The sequence below is a fragment of the Micromesistius poutassou genome, assembly GCF_964030765.1.
Source record: "Micromesistius poutassou genome assembly, chromosome: 19".
Taxonomy (NCBI): Eukaryota; Metazoa; Chordata; class Actinopteri; order Gadiformes; family Gadidae; genus Micromesistius; species Micromesistius poutassou.
Genome location: NC_140289.1, coordinates 6,210,281 through 6,229,957, shown reverse-complemented (window position 1 = coordinate 6,229,957; position 19,677 = coordinate 6,210,281). Strand labels below are relative to the sequence as shown.

Below are 19,677 nucleotides of genomic sequence, written 5' to 3'. Positions count from 1 at the left end.
ACTCTTTTTAAAGGAATGCATTGCTGAAGCATAAAATGATATATATATATATTAATGAAGCATTATTGTATATCCCTTTATTTGTGTACATTACATTACTGGACAAGATGGACCTGCTAATAACCAAAACAAAAAGTAGGCTAAACTTAACACATCACCCTTCTTCCAGCAACATTATTTCCCTGTTCAACCTTATGACGGAATGGTGTAAAACACACTAATAAACATCGGCCCTTTCATTTAGCAATAATCTGTAACTAAAAACATGAACACAGTAGACGTTTGAATTCTCAAGTCCAACATGATGCAAGATGTAAATAAAATCTATGCTAAGTGTGCGAATACCATGGAAATATTGATCTTACTGAGGCTTAATAAACGTGATATTACGGGAATGGTGACATCGGTACGCTCCACTACCTGTTCGTTTTGGACGTTGGGCGTGTATGCTACTCGCCCGTTCAAGTCACCATTCAAACACCGCACCTAACCGTGTTGGCTAGTAACACACACTACCCCCCCCCCCCCCACACACACACACACACACATACACAGAAACCGGTAGGCAATTAACGCTTGTTCGGATAGCGTTGCCTTCGGTTTGTCTCCAATACACTCGCATGTCCCAAATGAAAACACACAAGGTTTCGCTCACCCGATGAATAAAAAACGTCATTCCACCCAGCGTAACAAAAGATGACGGGCGGTGACTTCATCCGATAGAAACCATGCCCAGCGTAAGCTACTACTAGTCAACATTGTAATGAATCGCGACTGAACCACCCCGGCTGTATCAAACACGCGAAGCGGGACGCAGCCCGGAGAGCGGCCGCGTCGTCACGGTTCTGAACGCGGAATCCCATTATCGTTTGTGCGTAGAAACAGTTTGATTTACAGGGAACTTTACCTCAGTGTTTTTGGTGGAAAATTCACGTGTGCCGACGGGATCTTCAGCGCTCCTCGAGTTGCTAACAATGAGTGAATGGCCCATCGACCCCCTCCTCCTCCTCCTCCTCCTCTTCTTCTCACCCCTCCCCTGTCTCCTCGCAGCCTCACAGCGGGTTTTACGATGTCCCCGTTGCGCGCCACCGCACATCCACGCACGCGCAGGCCCCTCCAATGAATGACTTCCCTGCGGAAAATAAATAGTCCTCTTTTTTTAATAACAAAGTATGTATTTATTTCCACATTAAAATATTATTCAGGCGCTTTGCCATTGTTTGTAGGATCTTGTTGTCGATGAAGCCGGAAGGGCATTCGATATTGTGCTAATTAGGGTTAGTTTGACAGCATTATTGTTATGCGTAGTGAGCCAAAACTCTTTGCAATTTATCATAACTGTCTGTGGCGTTTGTTTCCTATATGGGTAAAGTGCAGCGTTGAAGCGCGCTCCCGCAGCTGTCCATATCAACCTATAGGTGTGCGCAACAGCATCACCGTGTGATTAGGATTGGTACTGTAGCATCAAGCGGTCGCCCGGAGCAACGACCGGTGAGCACCACTTTACTGGAAAGCCAGCGGGGGGAAGAGGAGGGTAGAGGCGGGCAGTCAAGGGTGCACACTCAGCATTACTATGGAAACAAGTCAACTGTGCACGACACAAATGTTGTGGTCAGCTGGGTCCACATAAAGGACATTCATATCTTCACTCATACCGGTTAAGGAACCTCGCGCGGTGAGTTAAAGAACTATTTGGTGGAAACCATGCAGGCGCGCATACCTCAGATATGCGTGCATTGCTATGGTGCATACATTTTATTGTGTGGGCACAAAGTGTTTTGAAGAATGGTACTGGTTTAAACTTTGGTCTCTGGACTATGGTTTCAAATGCATAACCTTAAAGTACCCATATCTCTGCTTGTCTTCATTTTATTATTAGCATTTATATGATTCATTCATGAATGATATGTATGTGTTTGTTTTGTGTATGTATGTATGTATGTATGTATGTATGTATGTATGTATGTATGTATGTATGTATGCATGTATGTATGTATGTATACATGTACACATGTATGTATGTACAGTATGTATGTATGTATGTATGTTTATGTTTATTATTGTGTATTTGTGTGTGCCTACATGTGCATTTGTGTTTATATATAAGTGTGTGTGTGTGTGTGTGTGTGCGTGTGCGTGTGCGTGTGCGTGTGTATGTGCGTGTGTGTGTGTGTGTGTGTGTGTGTGTGTGTGTGTGTGTGTGTGTGTGTGTGTGTGTGTGTGTGTGTGTTGACCAGAGAGATGGCGTCTCTGGGCTCCTCCAAGCTGCAGACCAAGATGAGTGCGTGGACACCCCTCAACCACCCAGTAGCTAATGGCAAGGTAACTGAACAATCTCCCTCTCTCTCTCTCTCTCTCTAGGGTGGGGGGCATGCCTGGCTCTGTAGCTGCATCTTAATTGCTGCAGTGAGCGGAGAGGGGCTTCTTTGAGATAAAACTCTGATAAAACTGATTATGTTCTGGGTCTTTCTTCAGGTTTTTTCAGAGAGACGAAACCTGCTTGTTAAATGGGTGAGTTAAAAGTACACACGTTAAGACACGTGATATATTTATATCCTTACTACATCTTTTATTTACATTTTTTATCATGTTGAACACTTATGTTTTATTCTTATTGACTTGTTTGAATAACAGATACCAGATACAAGTGTTGAATGTTCTATTTATATTTAAAAATTCTTACATTAACCCTGCAGGTATTATTAAGATAGTAATCTTTAAGATAATTATCTATCCTATTCTATTCTATTCTATTCTACTATTTTATATCATATTCCATTCTACTCTATTTATATTGTAGGCATTCTATTCCATTCTACTCTATTTATATTGTATAATATTCCATTCTATTCTATTCTATCATATTCTAGGTTACTCTGCTTTATTGTAATGTACTTTGTGTTCGTCATGTACTTCAAAGAAAGAATATCGCAATTTATTCTTTCAAGTTCGACAAGTGGACGGAGGGCCAGAGGAAGTGTGTCCTGCAGGACTTCCTATCCCGGTGTTCAGTGGCTCAGCTGCGGTTTGTGAGAAGCTCCCTGGAGCGGCAGCTCCCCCTTCAGGCGGTTGACTTCACCTGCATGCTGCCCCGGGTCCTATCTCTATTCATCTTCTCCTACCTCGACCCCCGCAGCCTCTGTCGCTGTGCCCAGGTAGGGGCAGGGTCGCTATATTACTTTAGTGTAACCTCTTTAACCAGGCATTCTCATCTCATGGCGGAGAACGCCTAGAACGCCTAGTGTGTCAAGGTTTATGGGTTTGGTTTTCAATTCTACTGTATGCCCATTCTAGGACTGTGGGCCCAGTCCTGGACCCGTTCCCCATCCAAGGTCCTACTACTGTTTAGTTTAAGGGAGCTGACACAAACCCTAAAACTAAACCCTAACCCTAAAACAAACCCTAAAACCTAACCCTAGTATGGAACCCCTAGGGGTAAGGACTTCCTATTAGGGTCAGGTCACGAAACATCCAGAGATAAAAAGGAGAAAAAGTGATGTTTCACATGATCTGTTCTCCACAATGTGTGTTTGTCTTGTGTTTCCAGGTGAGCTGGAGCTGGCGGGGCATTGTGGAGCTGGACCAGCTATGGATGCCCAAGTGTGTGCGACTTGGCTGGACGCTTCCCTTCTCCCCCACCCCCTATGAGATCAGTGTCTGGAAGAGGCTCTACGTGGAGACGGTGAAGATGCTACAATGCACTGCGGGACCCCAGGTTAGAGGAGTTAGTGGAGGAGTCAGTGGAGGATGTGGGGGTCGTATTAAGTCATAGATACATGTACATGATGTTTAATACTTATCACTCAATGATAAAAGGTAAAAAAAAAAGAGGTCTATTGTTTGAGGTTATGAAGGTTTATAAATGTTTGTTGTGTGTGTGTGTGTTTATGTGTATGTGTGACACACCCTGTTTGTGTTTATGTGACCCTGTATGTTATGTGTATGGCCCTGTGTGTGTGTGTGTGTGTGTGTGTGTGTGCATGTGTGTGTGTGCGTGTGTGTGATCTCCTACACCTCCCACCAGACCCCATGCTGCCAGGCATTCATAGTTCCTGAAGTCACCGCCATCCGATCGGCGACTCCAAACCTCATAGAACAAGCCCTGTTCGACCAGGTGCGCTTGATATCCATGCCCCAGCGGGCCAGAGAAGACCCTTACAGCAGGAGGAGCCTAGAGGCAGGGGAGGGGCAGCAGCCAGGCCTGGGTCTTCCTCCATGGAGACACGCCGACAGACACCCTAAAGACACCCAGCGATTCAACTACCTGTCCAACCTGGACCCCGTGGATCAGGCCAAGCAAGCGTACGGCTTTCACCGCTCACCTCCTCTAGCCTCTATCTGTGTCTCTATCTCTATCCATAACCAAATAATCTCTTTTATGTCATTGCCCTCCTGTTGTGGTTTCAACCACCGTACTGTTCATTTTGTGTGGATAAGCAATAGGTTACATTGTTATGAACATGCCGTGTCAAAAGTTTCATTACTTATCTATGGAAATATTGTTGTTTAATACATTATTTATCTTTTCAGTCGGTCAGACAAAAAAAAAAGTTTATTGTGGCCATCCCACATTTATTGGTGGTCCCCTGCTGTTACCCACTAAAGGGTCACGAACCACAGTTTGAAAACCATCACAAGGCATTCTCTATGCTAATGTTAGCCAATGCTGTGTGCTCTGAGTGTTCCACCAAACACTATCTGACGCTTGTGTCGATCTTTCTGACCAGGCAAATGCGGGGCAGCGTTGACAGCATGAGGAAGTCACTGACTGCGGGCAGCTATAAACTACGCAAAGCCAAGTCCCAGGTAAACCAGTTAGCTAGCACGGTAGCACTTGCTCTTACCTTGATTGTAATGAATAATAGAATAGTGAATAGTTCAGGAAGTGAATGCCTTTAAAAGGGTAATGGAATTGGAAAAATGGCAAATAATTAAAAGCCTAAGACTTTGTCCTAAATATCCTGAAATATTATGTGATCACTTAAATCTAAGACACACTCTGATTGTAGCAACATCACCACACCGTCATTCTCCATCTTCCCCCTGGTCAGATGATGCTGTCGTCCCTGGACTTGGACTCCAACTACAGACCACTCCTCCCTCTGTCTCCTCTCTCACCTCCTCCTCCTCCCCCAACCCCCACAAACCTCCACCCACATCTGCATCCCAGTCAGACACGCCCGGACTGGGCCACTCCCACCCCCTCCTTCTCTGACCCCCATGTAACCATGGCAGCGAAGGAGAACCGGGCGGGGTCGGCCCAGTGGAATGCTGGGATCCGGCCGGGTCCGGTGAGGCCAGCAGTCCCAAGGCTGAGTGTGGAGGCCCTCAGAGTCTCCCAGCGTACCTCCAGGACCCCTCCCAGTAACACATATAACAACCTTGTTATTTTATTTTACTGTACACAACAAACTAAAAATATATATTGTAATAAATACATCATATAAAGTTAATGATGAGGTTTCTTACCTTTTTTTTTTTTTAATAGACAATAAACTCATAACTTTCTGACTAGGAATTCAAAACCTGAGCCACTTCACTATGATACATATAGGCTACATATATGTGTTTATTATTTAGGACTAATAGTTCCTTTTGTACAGTAAAAATAATGCTTTTAAATACCCTCTCTTCCCCCCAGGCGTACCGCTGTTTGAGAGCCAACCATGGACATACTCGGATCATAGATCAGCCAATTTACGCTCTCTTCTGGAATAAGATGGAACTACACTAAACGATGACCTTCAACTGTATTGAAACTCAGTCACTCATGGATGCTGCAGTTTAAAATGTGAGCTTTAATTGTCCGACCTTTTGACAAAACCACAGTATTGTCTGGATTTTAAGCCCAGCAAGAAAAATGTCTAAGACAAACTTTCTTACTGGCTTTATCATGTATTCCAAGAACCCTCCAGAGAATGTGTGAAAAAGAGATACATGAGAAAAAGTCAAAGAGTCAAAAAATATAGTGACTAAGTAAGATATGTATACCTGTTAAGTTGAAATCCACACAAGCATTCAATACAAGGTAAAATCATTATAAACATTGAATCATAACTCAAGATTTAACAAAAAGAGTAAAAAACGAAAAGGAAAGCTTTGTGTGCATCTATTTTTAAATAAAGTTTTATAAAAAAACAGACAGTATTTTAATTCACTTGTAATAATAACAATAATAAGTTTATTTTATATAGCGTCTTTCTCACACTCAAGGTCACTTACAGTATCATGAGCATGTGTCAGTCCATCTACAATGTTAATATCATACGTGCATAATTTTGTTTGTAAATGCACTGTTATTAATCATGTGAAGATACACCCCAACCATCCCATCCAAACCTCCAACTCTGGCTCCATACCAGTTATATTTGTAAAATACACAAAATGAAATATATTTATTCAAAACAAAAAAGGAACATATCATACACAGAACATAACATATCAGTACATAAATGAAACCAATCTACTATTTAACAAGTGAACCAAACCTATTCTCCTTCAACAATATCAGCTAACAGAGTTAGATAATTATCTTGAACAGATATGATGCAAGCAAAAAACACTGCTGAGGTTTGTTCAGTTTAGATTAAGACTCTAATCCAAGATGGCTCAGATCTGTAAACATCATCTAATACCATTAGATCAATGACGATGTCAAGGTTGAGTCATCAAACAACCACCTGATTAAATATAATTTTAATGTGAAACAACTTGTAGTTATCAATTATCAATAAAAAACATTTTGGATGACAACTGAGAGAGCTCAGTTAAAGGCAGATTTGAAAACCAAACCAAACATGTATCTTAAATTAAGTTAAATCTTACACACACAGGGTTAGGTTATCCGGATGACTAGTTTTGACTTACATTAAAAGTCAATGGAAACTGATGGAGAGAACAAGAAATTGAGCAAAAAGGAGTGAATAGGAAATCCCCAAAAAGATGGAGAGAACAAGGGATTGAGAAAATCAAGAAAAGAGGGCGATAAAATGAGAAAATCTAAAATCTAAAAAAGAGAAAGAACAACAATGAACAGAATAACAGATTGAGAACATTTAGAATAAAACCCCCAAAATAAACTCTAACCCTAAGCCAACCCAAAGTCCCACACACACACACACGCACGCACGCACGCACGCACACACACACACACACACACACACACACACACACACACACACACACACACACACACACACACACACACACACACACACACACACACACACACACACACACACACACACCCCACACACACACACACACACACACACACACACACACACACACACACACACACACACACACACACACACACACACACACACACGTTTTGCCGAACACCACACCTGTAGATGGCACTGTTGAGCTACAAGAGAAGACGAGGACCCTTTTTTTTGTTGCTCATCGGTTTGGGCGGGTATTTCTGGACGGAAAATAGACCCTGCTGTGAGTTGTTGACCTGCTCAGCACAGCTGGGTCAAAGTTGTTCAGGGTCGTGGAAAGATTCACCCGCATCATCTACTTTCTTTGTGCTGACAGGGCAATAACATTATGCATACATATGTGCTTAAAAATTATTAATCACTTGTTCTGCTAATGCAAATGCATTAAAAATAATAATCTAAAGAAAGGTGTCTGGTAGAATCATATTGCATGTAAACAACATTGTAACAGTATTGTTACACTCCTTTCCCTGGTTTGGGAAAAGGCCTAATTTACGAGCACTTAAAAGCTGCTTTCACATATGACTTCCGTCTTTTCTCCACATTTGTGGAGCAAGAGGTTCGACCTTGAGGGTCATTCACACTTGTTCACACTTGACGCCCGAAATGCGGACATCGGTGTCGCTCAGACATCAGTAGAATCTCTGGATGGTTTAGGGGGGGGGGGGGGGGGGGGGTAGGCCTATGGGTCTAAATTCTCAAGAGGCGGGACATAACATAGTATAATTGCGGCCGCTGTCACGTTGGTTTGTTGTTGTTTGACCGCAGACAGCATGGAAGCAGAATAGGCAGAACTCACTGCGATCTTCTTAGCTGTTGTTGCAGCGATACATCAGATATTTTGTTACATCCACAACATCTGAGGCATCGATGAAAGATTGGAGCATGAGTTAGAAACCAATAGCAGGAACAATGAAGAAGAAAGGTGTTGCGAACGACTGCGTTACCGGAGAAAAAGATAATTAATAAGCCTTACCATGGGCAAAAGCACCGGTATTCGTAACCTCTTCTTTAAGTTATACCTTAACATCTCGCGTTGGTAAGGTTGGTCTGAAGCGCTCTAGAACCTTCTTAGCTCTACCGTAGTGATGATTCAGCTCCTGCTGTCTCCGCCACTGTACAGTAACCTTTAGAAATCCCCGTTGCGCATGTTCATTCCAATTTCACGTCAAGCCAATTGAGACCAAATGAAACGGCATGTTTGAATTGAGGATATTGTCTCGGCTGTTCTTTATTTTGGGCCGTGGGTAGGCCTACAGCAGGCAAGGTCAGCTCGAATTGCTTCCAATAATTTCAAAAACTCGCAACTTCAAACAATTATTTTATTTATTTTACAATTCAAAAATGAACGAAACTTCTTCTAAATTAAGGAAATGATACTGGGAAACGAATAAACCATTATAAGCAATGAGTGAACTTAATAAGCGATCAAAATACTTTTTTAAACCACCGCCTCTTTCCCTTGACATTTAGTTTTCACCTGACATATGCGACAGATGTTTAAGGCAACCCGGTCGTACAGGAATCCGTGAAATGAGTCGGTCTACGTCCCGTATAGTAGCCTATATTTTAATTTAATGTCTTTAATGGTAAGATACCGCACGGGGATGGACAATGGATAATGAGCGTTGTTTAATTAAATTACAATGCAACATATGGCAGACACCTTCAGATATGAGAGATTTTTCACCTCAGATTTTTGACTTTGTTGCCTTTATGGAAGCCAGTCCTCACTTTATGGGAGTTCGGCTCCCTCTGGCTCCCACGTAATTCGAACACAGGTCAATCCAGTTGGGCCGCCTGTCTGTCCCGGTCCTCCCGCATTTCTTGCCATATGCGGTCATCCCGCTCCCGGTTCTCTAGGACCTCCATCCTGCGGTCCAGTTCTGCCAACTGTTCGGTCGCTTCAGCCGCTGACCCAACGCGTGCCCTCTTTGTCCTATACGGTCGTACATTACTGCTTCTTTCGCAGTCTTTTGGCATGTTCCCGCTGTAGTGACGCTTGAAAGCGTCATCAACTCGCCCACTAACGTGAAGTGCGAAATGCCGACATTCTACAGCTCATTCACGTATAAGGTAATTAGCATTTCCTCCGGAGAAGATACTTCCTCTGGGGTAGTATTTTTTCAGGAGGTCCAACGTCAGGATATGTCAGCAGCTAATATGACCACAGATCCAATAGAATAAATAAATAAATTCAATAGATAAAAACAAAAATAGCTTATGGAAAAACAAGCACAGGGGTCGAATAACGAATCTCTGCCCGATCTTAGGGATCGTAAGAAAATAAAAGGTTATGCGCTAATCTCCCCACGTTTGAAGACACATTGGAACCACAACCAGCAGCGATCCCTCAGGCATGCGGAGCGTCAACATAAAAGCACCACTGAGAATGCCGGCTTAAATTCACATAGCTTATGCTAGTAAAATATGCATCAAAGCCAAACAAAAAAGGGACAATAGCAAAAATGTTGGATGAAAGAAGTAGACCTAAGCTTTTTCAAGCCCTCTCTCTTTTTCTCTCCTTTGAACAGAACCAGAGATGAGCAGGGAGCAGCGATATAGGCCTACATCTATTCTTCCCGCGTACGATCATTGCGTCATTTATTTGTGTGAAGTGGAGGCAGAGATGTGATGTTTATGCAGAAGACATCATACAAATGATTGTGGGGGAACAAACTTGGGGAAATAAACTTGAGCAACTACAGTAATAGTTCCATCAAATGTAAAAAGTACAAAGAAAAACACTCTTGTCACATTATTATTAATAATGTACACTTCAATGCCCGTCATTCGTCCTCAAACAATCACGCTCATGTACTGTACACACACGCACACACACAAAAATAAAATGTACATGTAAACATTCTCCCTCTGTCACGCCGCCTTGATTTACAATCAAGTGAATCACTAGACTGAGAAGCACTTAAGACAATAGGAACTTTTAGAGCTATATTGATTTGTTGACCCCATGTGCAGAAATGTCTTATTCTGATGGCTGCAATATTATTTGAGTGTGCGTCACGGACGTAAGGTTCAAGGTTTGACCCCCATGTGTCCGAAGCCTACCCTAAGCAAGATGTCCAACCATTACATATATAACAATAAACAATAACAATAATGTTGCACAACATTTTATGTGGGGAGGATGCTAATATGAATTAAAGATATGCACATTGCTAAATTCTTATACGTGTGTGTGTGTGTGTGACACACACACACACAATTGACACTGTCATTTTTTCCAGACAGATTTCAAGGAGAGAGAGAGTGAGAGAGAGAGAGAGAGAGAGAGAGAGAAAGAGACAGAGAGAGAGAGAGAGAGAGAGAGAGAGAGAGAGAGAGAGAGAGAGAGAGAGAGAGAGAGAGAGAGAGAGAGATAGAGCGAGAGTTAGAGAGAGCAAGAGCATGCACAGATGTGACTTGAGGTTCCCTTTGTATAAACTGGAAAAAACAGTGGCTTCAAACAAAATTTCGATCTCCCGTTGTCCTGCAATTGCTTACACAATGTTCTCCCATTAACTGTGCTACAGAATGTCCTTTTTTCTGGAATGAAATATGTTTAAATAAGGGGTGTTTCATGTAAAAAGGTCCATATTTTTACCCCCAGGTATGGCTAAGCATCATCACAACTGGTGGTAAACTAAGGAGCCCTTTAAAGGAGGGAAACAGATAGACTACACTCAAAACAAGTTCACATTTTGAATACATTTTAAAAAGTTCAGTTTGGTTTATTCCCGATGAAGGGCCCATCAAAACCTGTAGTTAGTCTCAAGTGCATCCAGCTTGCACTTCCTCCATATTAACACAGTTAATCACACTTAATGTTTCACAAAGTCTAGAGACAACCGCACTGCAGTCTGGCTTATAGCTGATGTGGGAGTGGGAAGGATACTGAGTTAGAAATGACAGATACTGAGGTTGGAAATAAAATAAAATATCAAACAATGTATATCTAAACAAGCCCTAGCCTTACATTGAATCTTGCGAATGAGAAAGACTACAGCATTTAAGTGCTTAGATTGGCGATCATGTCCATAAGCAGGATTAATCTAAAACTAATAGTCCTTTGCCAAGAGAAAGATTACAGTGTATGTTAACTTTGAAAGACAGTGCTGTGCAGGCGGTGACAGTGATTGATGTGCTACAGCTAACTTTATTACGGGTGGTATATATCCTGATGACTGAAATACTCCACGGCCGACAGCCACTTTCCTCAATGGCTTGGTCATTCGTCACTGAGCGATTTCATTGGAACAAAACGGCCGTTGAGTTGAGGGGGTGGGACAGTCTTGTGGGTTTTAAAAGCACCATTGTTCCCAGTCCGGCTGTAGTAGGCATCCAATAGCAAGATGCCCTTCTTAACAACATCTAGCTGAAGTCATTGGTCAAACGTATTTTCTTTGGTAAAAAAGCATAATAACTTAAGGGGGGATTGAGTGCCTTGCCGGAAGGCATGTCGTTCGCTGCTATGAGAGGAGTACATATGATGACCCTGACTCACATCCTTCCTGTTGGTACCAAAGCCATTTATTAAATCTGTGTTCAGTGACTATGACGTGTATCTATGAGCTATACTCATCCATGTTCTTAGAAAAGCAATCTTTATCTTCTTGATCTTGCCAGTTGCCTCAGTGTACTCCCACAGCGAAGAGAAAACCTTGTCGCTGGGAATCAGTTCATTAAGAGAGGATACGACCAGAGAGCTGGAAGAGAAGTGCTTGTGATCTATAATTAACCGTCAGGTACAGAAACGTCTCGTTCTAGTCGTATAAATGAGGAACATTAAGTGACAAAAACTATATGGAGACATCAAAGACTGACGAGAGACTAGTGGAAACTTCTTCCAACTGAAGTTTATTCTTTGTACTTTCGTTGTGTAGTTCAACATACGTAATCATTTTTATCTTTCGTTCAATTATCTTTCACGTCAGTCTCAAGTCAGTGTGTGAATGTATGTACGTGTGTCTGTGAGGGAAAGAGTGAGAGAGATGCAGGTATTTTGTTTTGTCTAATTTGTCCAAGTTTGTCAAAAATGTTCAGTTCCCAACTTCTACACACACACACACACACACACACACACACACACACACACACACACACACACACACACACACACACACACACACACACACACACACACACACACACACACACACACAGATGGAGCCCTCTCTCTCGACGCATCCTCCCACATGATGCGTATGAAGACTAAATCTGGTTCGCTGTGTTAATACTTCAAATTATAATATTTGATTGCACTTATATAGCACGTTTCAAGGTACCCCAAGCGCTTTACATAATGGGTATGTCAGTGTGAATGTGTATGTGTGTTTATATCTATGCTACTGTATATATTACTACATCCATTTGCGTGCTTGTGCCTCTGTGTCTATTTCATTGTGAGACATTTTTTATGTGCTTGCTTGTGTATGTGTTTGCGCATATATGAGTTTATGCAAGTGAGTGTGTGTGTGACTGTGTGTGTATGAGTTTGTGAGTGGGTGTGTGCATGAGTTACTCTCTGAGTGGGTACAATGTGTGTCATAGAGAGAGAGAAAGAGTGAGAGAGAGAGAGAGAGAGAGAGAGAGAGAGAGAGAGAGAGAGAGAGAGAGAGAGAGAGAGAGAGAGAGAGAGAGACACACACACACACACACACACACACACACACAGGGAGAGCCAGGAAGACAGCAAGAGAGGGAGCTTCAGATGTTATCCCAGCGCTCTGTGGTGCATACACGTGTTAGTGGCGGATACAAAGCAGAGCTGGTGAGTGCTTTGCTCCGCGTGCTGAACTTCAAAGCTGGACAGCGGCTTATTAGCGAGACATGCTAAGGCTGGCGCTCACTCCCGCTACCCTCGCTAACTTTCAATTACTCTTCCGGAGATTAATAAATAATTTATATACCAGAAGAAAAAGAAGAAAACACGCCCTCCCCCACACCGCCTCTAAATCAAAGGAACAGCACGCCCTCTCTTCTTCATGGCTTCCTGTTCCAATTAAACGACCCGAGTTGAGCTGTAAGTGACGCCAAGCGGCAGGATCTCATCGCACCTGGTGTTCCAGATGAAGGCTGCTGGGTGCTCAAGCTACTGGTGGGCCCAGTGCATTTGATGTTGTTTATTTGTTTGTTTGGTGTGTTCACCAACATCTTGTCTATACCCTGAAGTCTTTCATCAGGTCTGTGTCACACCGATGCAAAGGAAGTGTGTCAGGATGAAATCTGGAGGGAATAAAAAACATATTTTTGGTTTTTATTGTCTTTTGTCAATGTTAGGGTGGTTGTTAAATGGAGGAGGTTCAAGGCACATTTGAACTAGTGTCAGGGTCGACGCCGGATTGAATAAACATACATAAGTCCTTTTCAAAGTCCTTGCCACCGAGAGAACCTGCTACAGTTTCAATCAGGAGAGACAAATTGGACGGAAAATGATCATTTGTCATGTGTCCTTTCGGCGATAGGTCTCTATGAATGCAAGGATATATTTGAATCACGGAATAGATGGCATGCAGGAGATGGATGATCCCCCATGGAGTCCTGACGCTGGTGGTGGGACCGAGGCGTTGATGATGTGTCGTGGAGCTGATGATGAACCTCTCTGCTGCATGAATGCAGCGTCTGAAAGGCCCAGAGAAGCAGGCAGCCATACTTACACTGACAGGCATTGTGAGCGGTCTAGGTTGAGTTATTCCTGAACGCTGGGAGATAGAGTGGGATATTTGAATCTCTTAAAGGTGTAGCAATGTCCTGAAGAGGTTTTCTGCATCTGAAAGGTACAGAGAAAAAGTCTTAAAGCGCAAGTAGTCTAACCCTGTCTGAACCATCAGCTTAAAGCGTAATTTGTCCAAGTAACATTTGCAGGACCCGACACAACACACACCCACACACACACTCACACACACACACACACCACACACACACACACACACACACACACACACACACACACACACACACACAGATGGAGCACTCTCTCTCGACGCATCCTCCCACATGATGCGTATGAAGACTAACTCTGGGTCGCTGTGTTAGCTTCGATGGAGGGGCCCTGAAAGGGTGCTGTTATGTTACGTATCGTGATCTCCTGGATTGGTCACCACGGTAACATCTTCACCACTTCCTCCCATGGCCCATATTGATATTCTTTAAGCCTCTGTATCATTTTGGGCACTGAGGCAAGCATACAAGCTTACACACACACACACACACACACACACACACACACACACACACACACACACACAAAAAAAATGAATGCAGTGTATGTCGATATCTGAGCTGTTCAGTCACCATCGATTGTTGATTCAATTTGACCAAAGCCAGAAACATGTGGTTTCCTTGGCCTCCCTTTCTCGTCCTTTTTGTTATTGTAGAGGTTTGTTCTTTTTAAACCCTTTTCTGTCAGAGCTCATGCTGCTCTGCAGCCTCAAATTGACAACGCGGGGAACAGGACCCACAGCTAATCGAGTTTGAAGGTATTACGGCTTTGTGATATTACGCCGTGAAACATGATGGAGGTGCTCGGATATGTCGAGGGACGTTCTGGAGATGATTTGCTCTGACGGCGTCGGCCAGCTCCAGTTTAGCTGTGGAACCTTCTCAAAGGTCTTGGAATTGATGCATATGTGACGGTGTAAGAGGCTCATATAGTCCAGGTGTTACGTACACGCAACTCACGTGACACTGGAGACACTGCAAGGGTCACGTTGAATCAGGAAATGACAACACAAGGAAGCTTACTTTCTGAAAGAGTTATTATGCAAGGGATAATGTTTAGCGACATAAAACCAGATAGTATCAATACCCCCCTTATAACACTTCTCTACTCACGTCTACTTACTATCTTCAATTTTACACCAAATATAATCAAATAAATAATTTAAATTATTAAAAAATGATTTTATTCCTTCTGCAAAAACATATTCCATTCCGTATCCATTCCATTCTACGGAAACTAGGGGGGAACTAGGTCCCTAGCAACGATCTTTAATTCAGAGAAGCAGTCTGCTATGCTGAAATAACACACCGTAGAATGCCTTGATGGACTGATCAGAATCAAATATTCAACAAATCCTTGTAATAAGTCACGATAGAAAACATGAATCTTGCCTAGCTTTATTTTGGGATAGATGCAGACATGGGGGAGAGAAAGAGGTATGACATTGTAATATAGCTGTGTATATTGTAATTTCACTTACACAAGCGTTGATTACAATAACAAACTGATGCATTTGGAAGCAAGAAAGCTAAAAAAGCTCCAGCAACTGTCAACAAACAGTTACAAAGGTAGAATTTTTACAGTTTAAATATGTATGAAATGAATCCTGAGCTTTGACAGTGATGTGCTGTGATGTGAAAGAGTATTTATTCCCTTTTTGTTTACTTAACCTTAATTGTTTGTCCCATCAGGATTCAAACTGCGGGACCAGCGGTAGAAAAAGAAAAAAGAAAAACGGATGCACCAAAATATAGACAATTTCTTGAACAAAGCGATTCGCTGTCATCCGTGGACTCTAATTATGGAACTTTAAAGGCAACTATTTTTGTGTTTACCCAAAACCCAATTGTTTGGATATTACTATCGTTTTTGGGGAGGTAAAAAAAATCAGACAGGCAGCATTCATGTCTGTTACGAAACACCATAACCAAGAGCAGGCGAAAAAATGTCTTTAATCAAAGCCCTTCAATCAAACCTTGCAGAAACACAACAAAGAAGCCATTTCAAAAAGTAAAAAACCCAACTTTGCAACTTTGTCCGCCTGACTCTGTATACACGGCCTGGAGGAGAGTTCATCATCAATAAATAAACAGCACAGAGGGCCTCAATTTGTTTACCTAGAGCAGGGAAAATACTTTGATTTCACAACAACCCTTTTGGAGTTTGGAAGAATCAATGCATTTTATTCCCGAGCGGGCAAACTCTAGTCTCAGACAACCTGTGTGTTTGTGTGTGTGTGTGTGTGTTTTTCCACCAAATTCATTTTTTCCAGGTTACGTATATTTCAGTTCAAACATCATACCAGTGCGCTTTGCAGTTCTGTGTTCCCTATATTGTCCCGTTTGCGTTCTCAAAGTTGCTTGCCTTTGAGATAAAGTTTAACCCGACAACATGAAGGTGTTAGCGTATATATTTGCTACACCAGTGGATCAAAACAGTGTTTTATCCCATGATTCAATATTTACGTCTGAAAGTCCGCTTCCCCACACATCTTTATGTTCACCCTGTCAACACCTGCCATATACACTGTAATATCAATATCTCAGTGAAGGCATGTGTGTGGCGCTACACCAGTAGTGGTGGTGATGAATCAGTGGGCGGTCTGTTCGTACAACGGGACCCTTTCCAAAGCCCGCTACCCCATAAAAATGACAACTATGATTTAACAGAAGGAGACCAACATAAAAAGTAAGATTCACTGAAATAGAGTGAAGACCCATGAACAAAGAACACAACTTGATTCATGCTGCCCTTGCTGCGGGGGTGGGGGACTGTGTGGGAAACTAGACATGGTGTGATGCTTAGGCGTGGCGTCAACACGTGTGTGTGTGTGTGCGTGTGTGTGCGTGTGCGTGTGCGTTGTGTGTCTGTGAGTGTGGGTTTGTGCGTGTGTGTGTGTGAGTGTGTGAGTGTGGGTTTGTGTGTGTGTGCATGTGTGTGAGTGTGAGTGTGTGTGAAGGACCCCACAAGAATAGCAAACTTTGAGAAAGCCTCACCCCAGTCCTCAAGGAGATGTCATTAAAAGTAAAGTTGGTGTAACATACTCCCTCCCCCCACACATGATTTCTGGGGGGAACAAAAACAATATGGATGCCTTTGTTGTTGTGACTGGGTTTAGGTTCTTCTCAGGGGCTGGGGTTTTAAAGTGTGGCGTGTTGCACTGAAATTATTTCTGCGTGTTCCTGTTTGGCACGTCTGATGTTTTGTTTTCCTGCAGGACTGAGGTGTTCCTTGAATATTAGTCTGGATGTTATAGAGCCATATTGTCCCATAAATAAAACATTAGTCATATCAAACACTGGAATATTGGTGGGAAAAGGTTCAGGGATCATTTTTCGAGACATTCTTTAGATAGAGAATTAGATATTTCAGTTCAGCTGCCAGAGGAAGAACTAAACCGAGACAAAAAAAAGTTTATTAATGAACCACAGTAACCCATCGAAACAATCAACCATAATTGATTAAAAATATCTAAAACATTGACCATGAAAAAACAACCTCAACACAGAGAAATGGTCTCCTTCCTCGCAGGCGGTTGAATATGACATTGTTCCGACCAGCAATAACCACGCACAAATAAAAATCCAATATGAATACTGCCACACAAAACCTCAGAAGAGTCACACCTATTCATCAGCCCCAGAGCCAATAACAGAGGATGAGTTTCCCCAGCCTTGTCTGAAACAGAGGCATACGGAGGCAGGTACAGATATTAAGCCCGTCATTAAATCGTGGGTGTCTGTCTGCGCAGGCTTTTCTATTGTACACAAGGCGGCGGCTGATGGAATACAGGGTTCAAGCAATCAGAACAAACCAAAGACGCTGATGTATTTCCAGACCAGACAATACGCCCCTGCTTTTGGGGCCCATTGTAATGCAGATTCCTCCTTCCACTTTCCCTTTCAGTTTGTTTGTTTTTACACTATTGGAGTAGCCTTATGCGTTATGATTTGATTTTTAAAATAGCCTGTGTTTTGATGTTTCCATTTTTCAATGTTTTGAGTTTTGTTTTTGCTTTTAATCCGATTTTCCATAATATGGAATGCAAACTCTGGAGAAAATGTTGACACCTGGTGTCTCTTTTTAAATACATTTTGGGAGGAGAACCTTGGTATGGTATTTGACAGTATATTGCCTATAGCCTCTCTTCACTGAACAGAGCACAGCCTTAACAGAACCATGTCAAGTATACCTCAACCTACCAAACCGTATTCCATTTAACCTTCTATTTATAATCAACCAACCACGCACTAAGAGATCCCCCCCCCCCCCCCCCGTTCAACCAGATTGGAGCTTGTCTGTCAACAGACTCTAGATAAGTTAGTTAATCTGAATCTGATTTTTGAGACTAAGCCAGCATTAAGGTTCAGAGACAAACTACAAGAGCAGCATATGACTGAACCCCTTGTGTCTTAGTCCCCCGCAACAATACAAAATACTTTGGAACCCCCACAGGCTAAGTTGTTCCTCGCCTTCCTCGCCTCTTCTGCTTGCCCGTCCTCCCCATCTGCCCAGCTGTTGGTTGGTTGGGTCTGGAACCAGGGACTATTACACAAATATGTCACCCAGGAAAAGCCTGGCTCTTTATTTCCTGCTCTGAGAGAGAAGGGGGGAGGGTGATGGGTGATGAGCTGAGTGCTACCCAGGGACGCGGCAGACTCTTGGGGAATAATAAAGCAATTTCAGCCTGTCAGAACCTAGGAGAAGGAGAAGGTGGGACACACACACACACACACTCACACACACACACACACACACACACACACACACACACACACACACACACACACACACACACACACACACACACACACACAGAGGACAGGAAGAAGATATAAATCAGTCATGGTATAGTGGCATGTTAAAGGAGTGCATGGCGGTGCGATGGTACTAGGAGAGGTACCAGGACGTGACCTGAACAGCAGACAGGAGCAGGCAGAACTTGGTGGATTTATTAAAGACAGCGGGAAAAACCCCTTCCTCAGTTGTTTCTGTTGTCTGTCAGCGTTTGTGACAAACTCATAATGAAATACATCCATCTTTGTTTCAGGCTTGACAAAACAATGCTTCAACCAGTTTTTTCACCGTTTATTATTGCAGTTCTCAAAGTAGGGGTTTCGAGATAATGAGTCCATTCGTTTCCGGGGAAAAATATGTGAATGCACCGCCATTCATTATGGTCGCTTTTGCCTTCAGCGTTCATTACAATATAATAACGGAATACCTCTTTGCACGCCTGAAGAAATACAACATTGCCTTGCTTCTTACTAGGAAAAAGAATGATGAGGATGAGGTGTTAAAGTTTTTGACGTTTCCGTAAAGAATAGCTACTGCTAATGAAAGGTTACTCCGTCCCACTCCAGCCATCCCTCCTTCAACCTTTCCATGTGCCAACTGCTACCTCTGCAATGTGCACCTTTTCAAAGCCCAGAGAGGTGGACTCAAGCCTTCTCCATCATTGTTACACTGGATAGTTTCTGATGACTGTGTGATGCCAATTCCCTCAGATTTGTTAAGAGATTCCCAACAAATGCACAGGCTGGAGACATCCTTACATGTTCACACTTTTACAATAATCATCTAATTCTGTTTCAATGCTCGTAAAAGTTAAAAAGGTAATGATATATATTTTTTATGATTCAGCTGTATACATTTTTAACACTGCATGCTCGATAACGATAATATAAAAAATTATAATTTGGAAATTGAAATGTGGATCTTCACAAGAGA

The 19,677-nt window shown here is 42.6% G+C and overlaps 1 protein-coding gene across 1 annotated transcript in view; it reads left to right on the top strand.

Moving 5' to 3' along the window:
• Nucleotides 1-2,241: 2,241 nt before the first annotated feature.
• Nucleotides 2,242-19,677, top strand: part of fbxo16 (F-box protein 16) — a gene marked incomplete at both ends in the record, with an annotated part of 35,378 nt that continues 17,942 nt past the window's right edge. The window contains 7 exons of the mRNA XM_084484266.1: nt 2,242-2,322; nt 2,476-2,511; nt 2,949-3,155; nt 3,548-3,715; nt 4,025-4,302; nt 4,728-4,806; nt 5,175-5,364. Coding sequence (XP_084340392.1) covers nt 2,242-2,322; nt 2,476-2,511; nt 2,949-3,155; nt 3,548-3,715; nt 4,025-4,302; nt 4,728-4,806; nt 5,175-5,364 — 1,039 coding nt within the window. The remainder of the gene's footprint in view (nt 2,323-2,475; nt 2,512-2,948; nt 3,156-3,547; nt 3,716-4,024; nt 4,303-4,727; nt 4,807-5,174; nt 5,365-19,677) is intronic.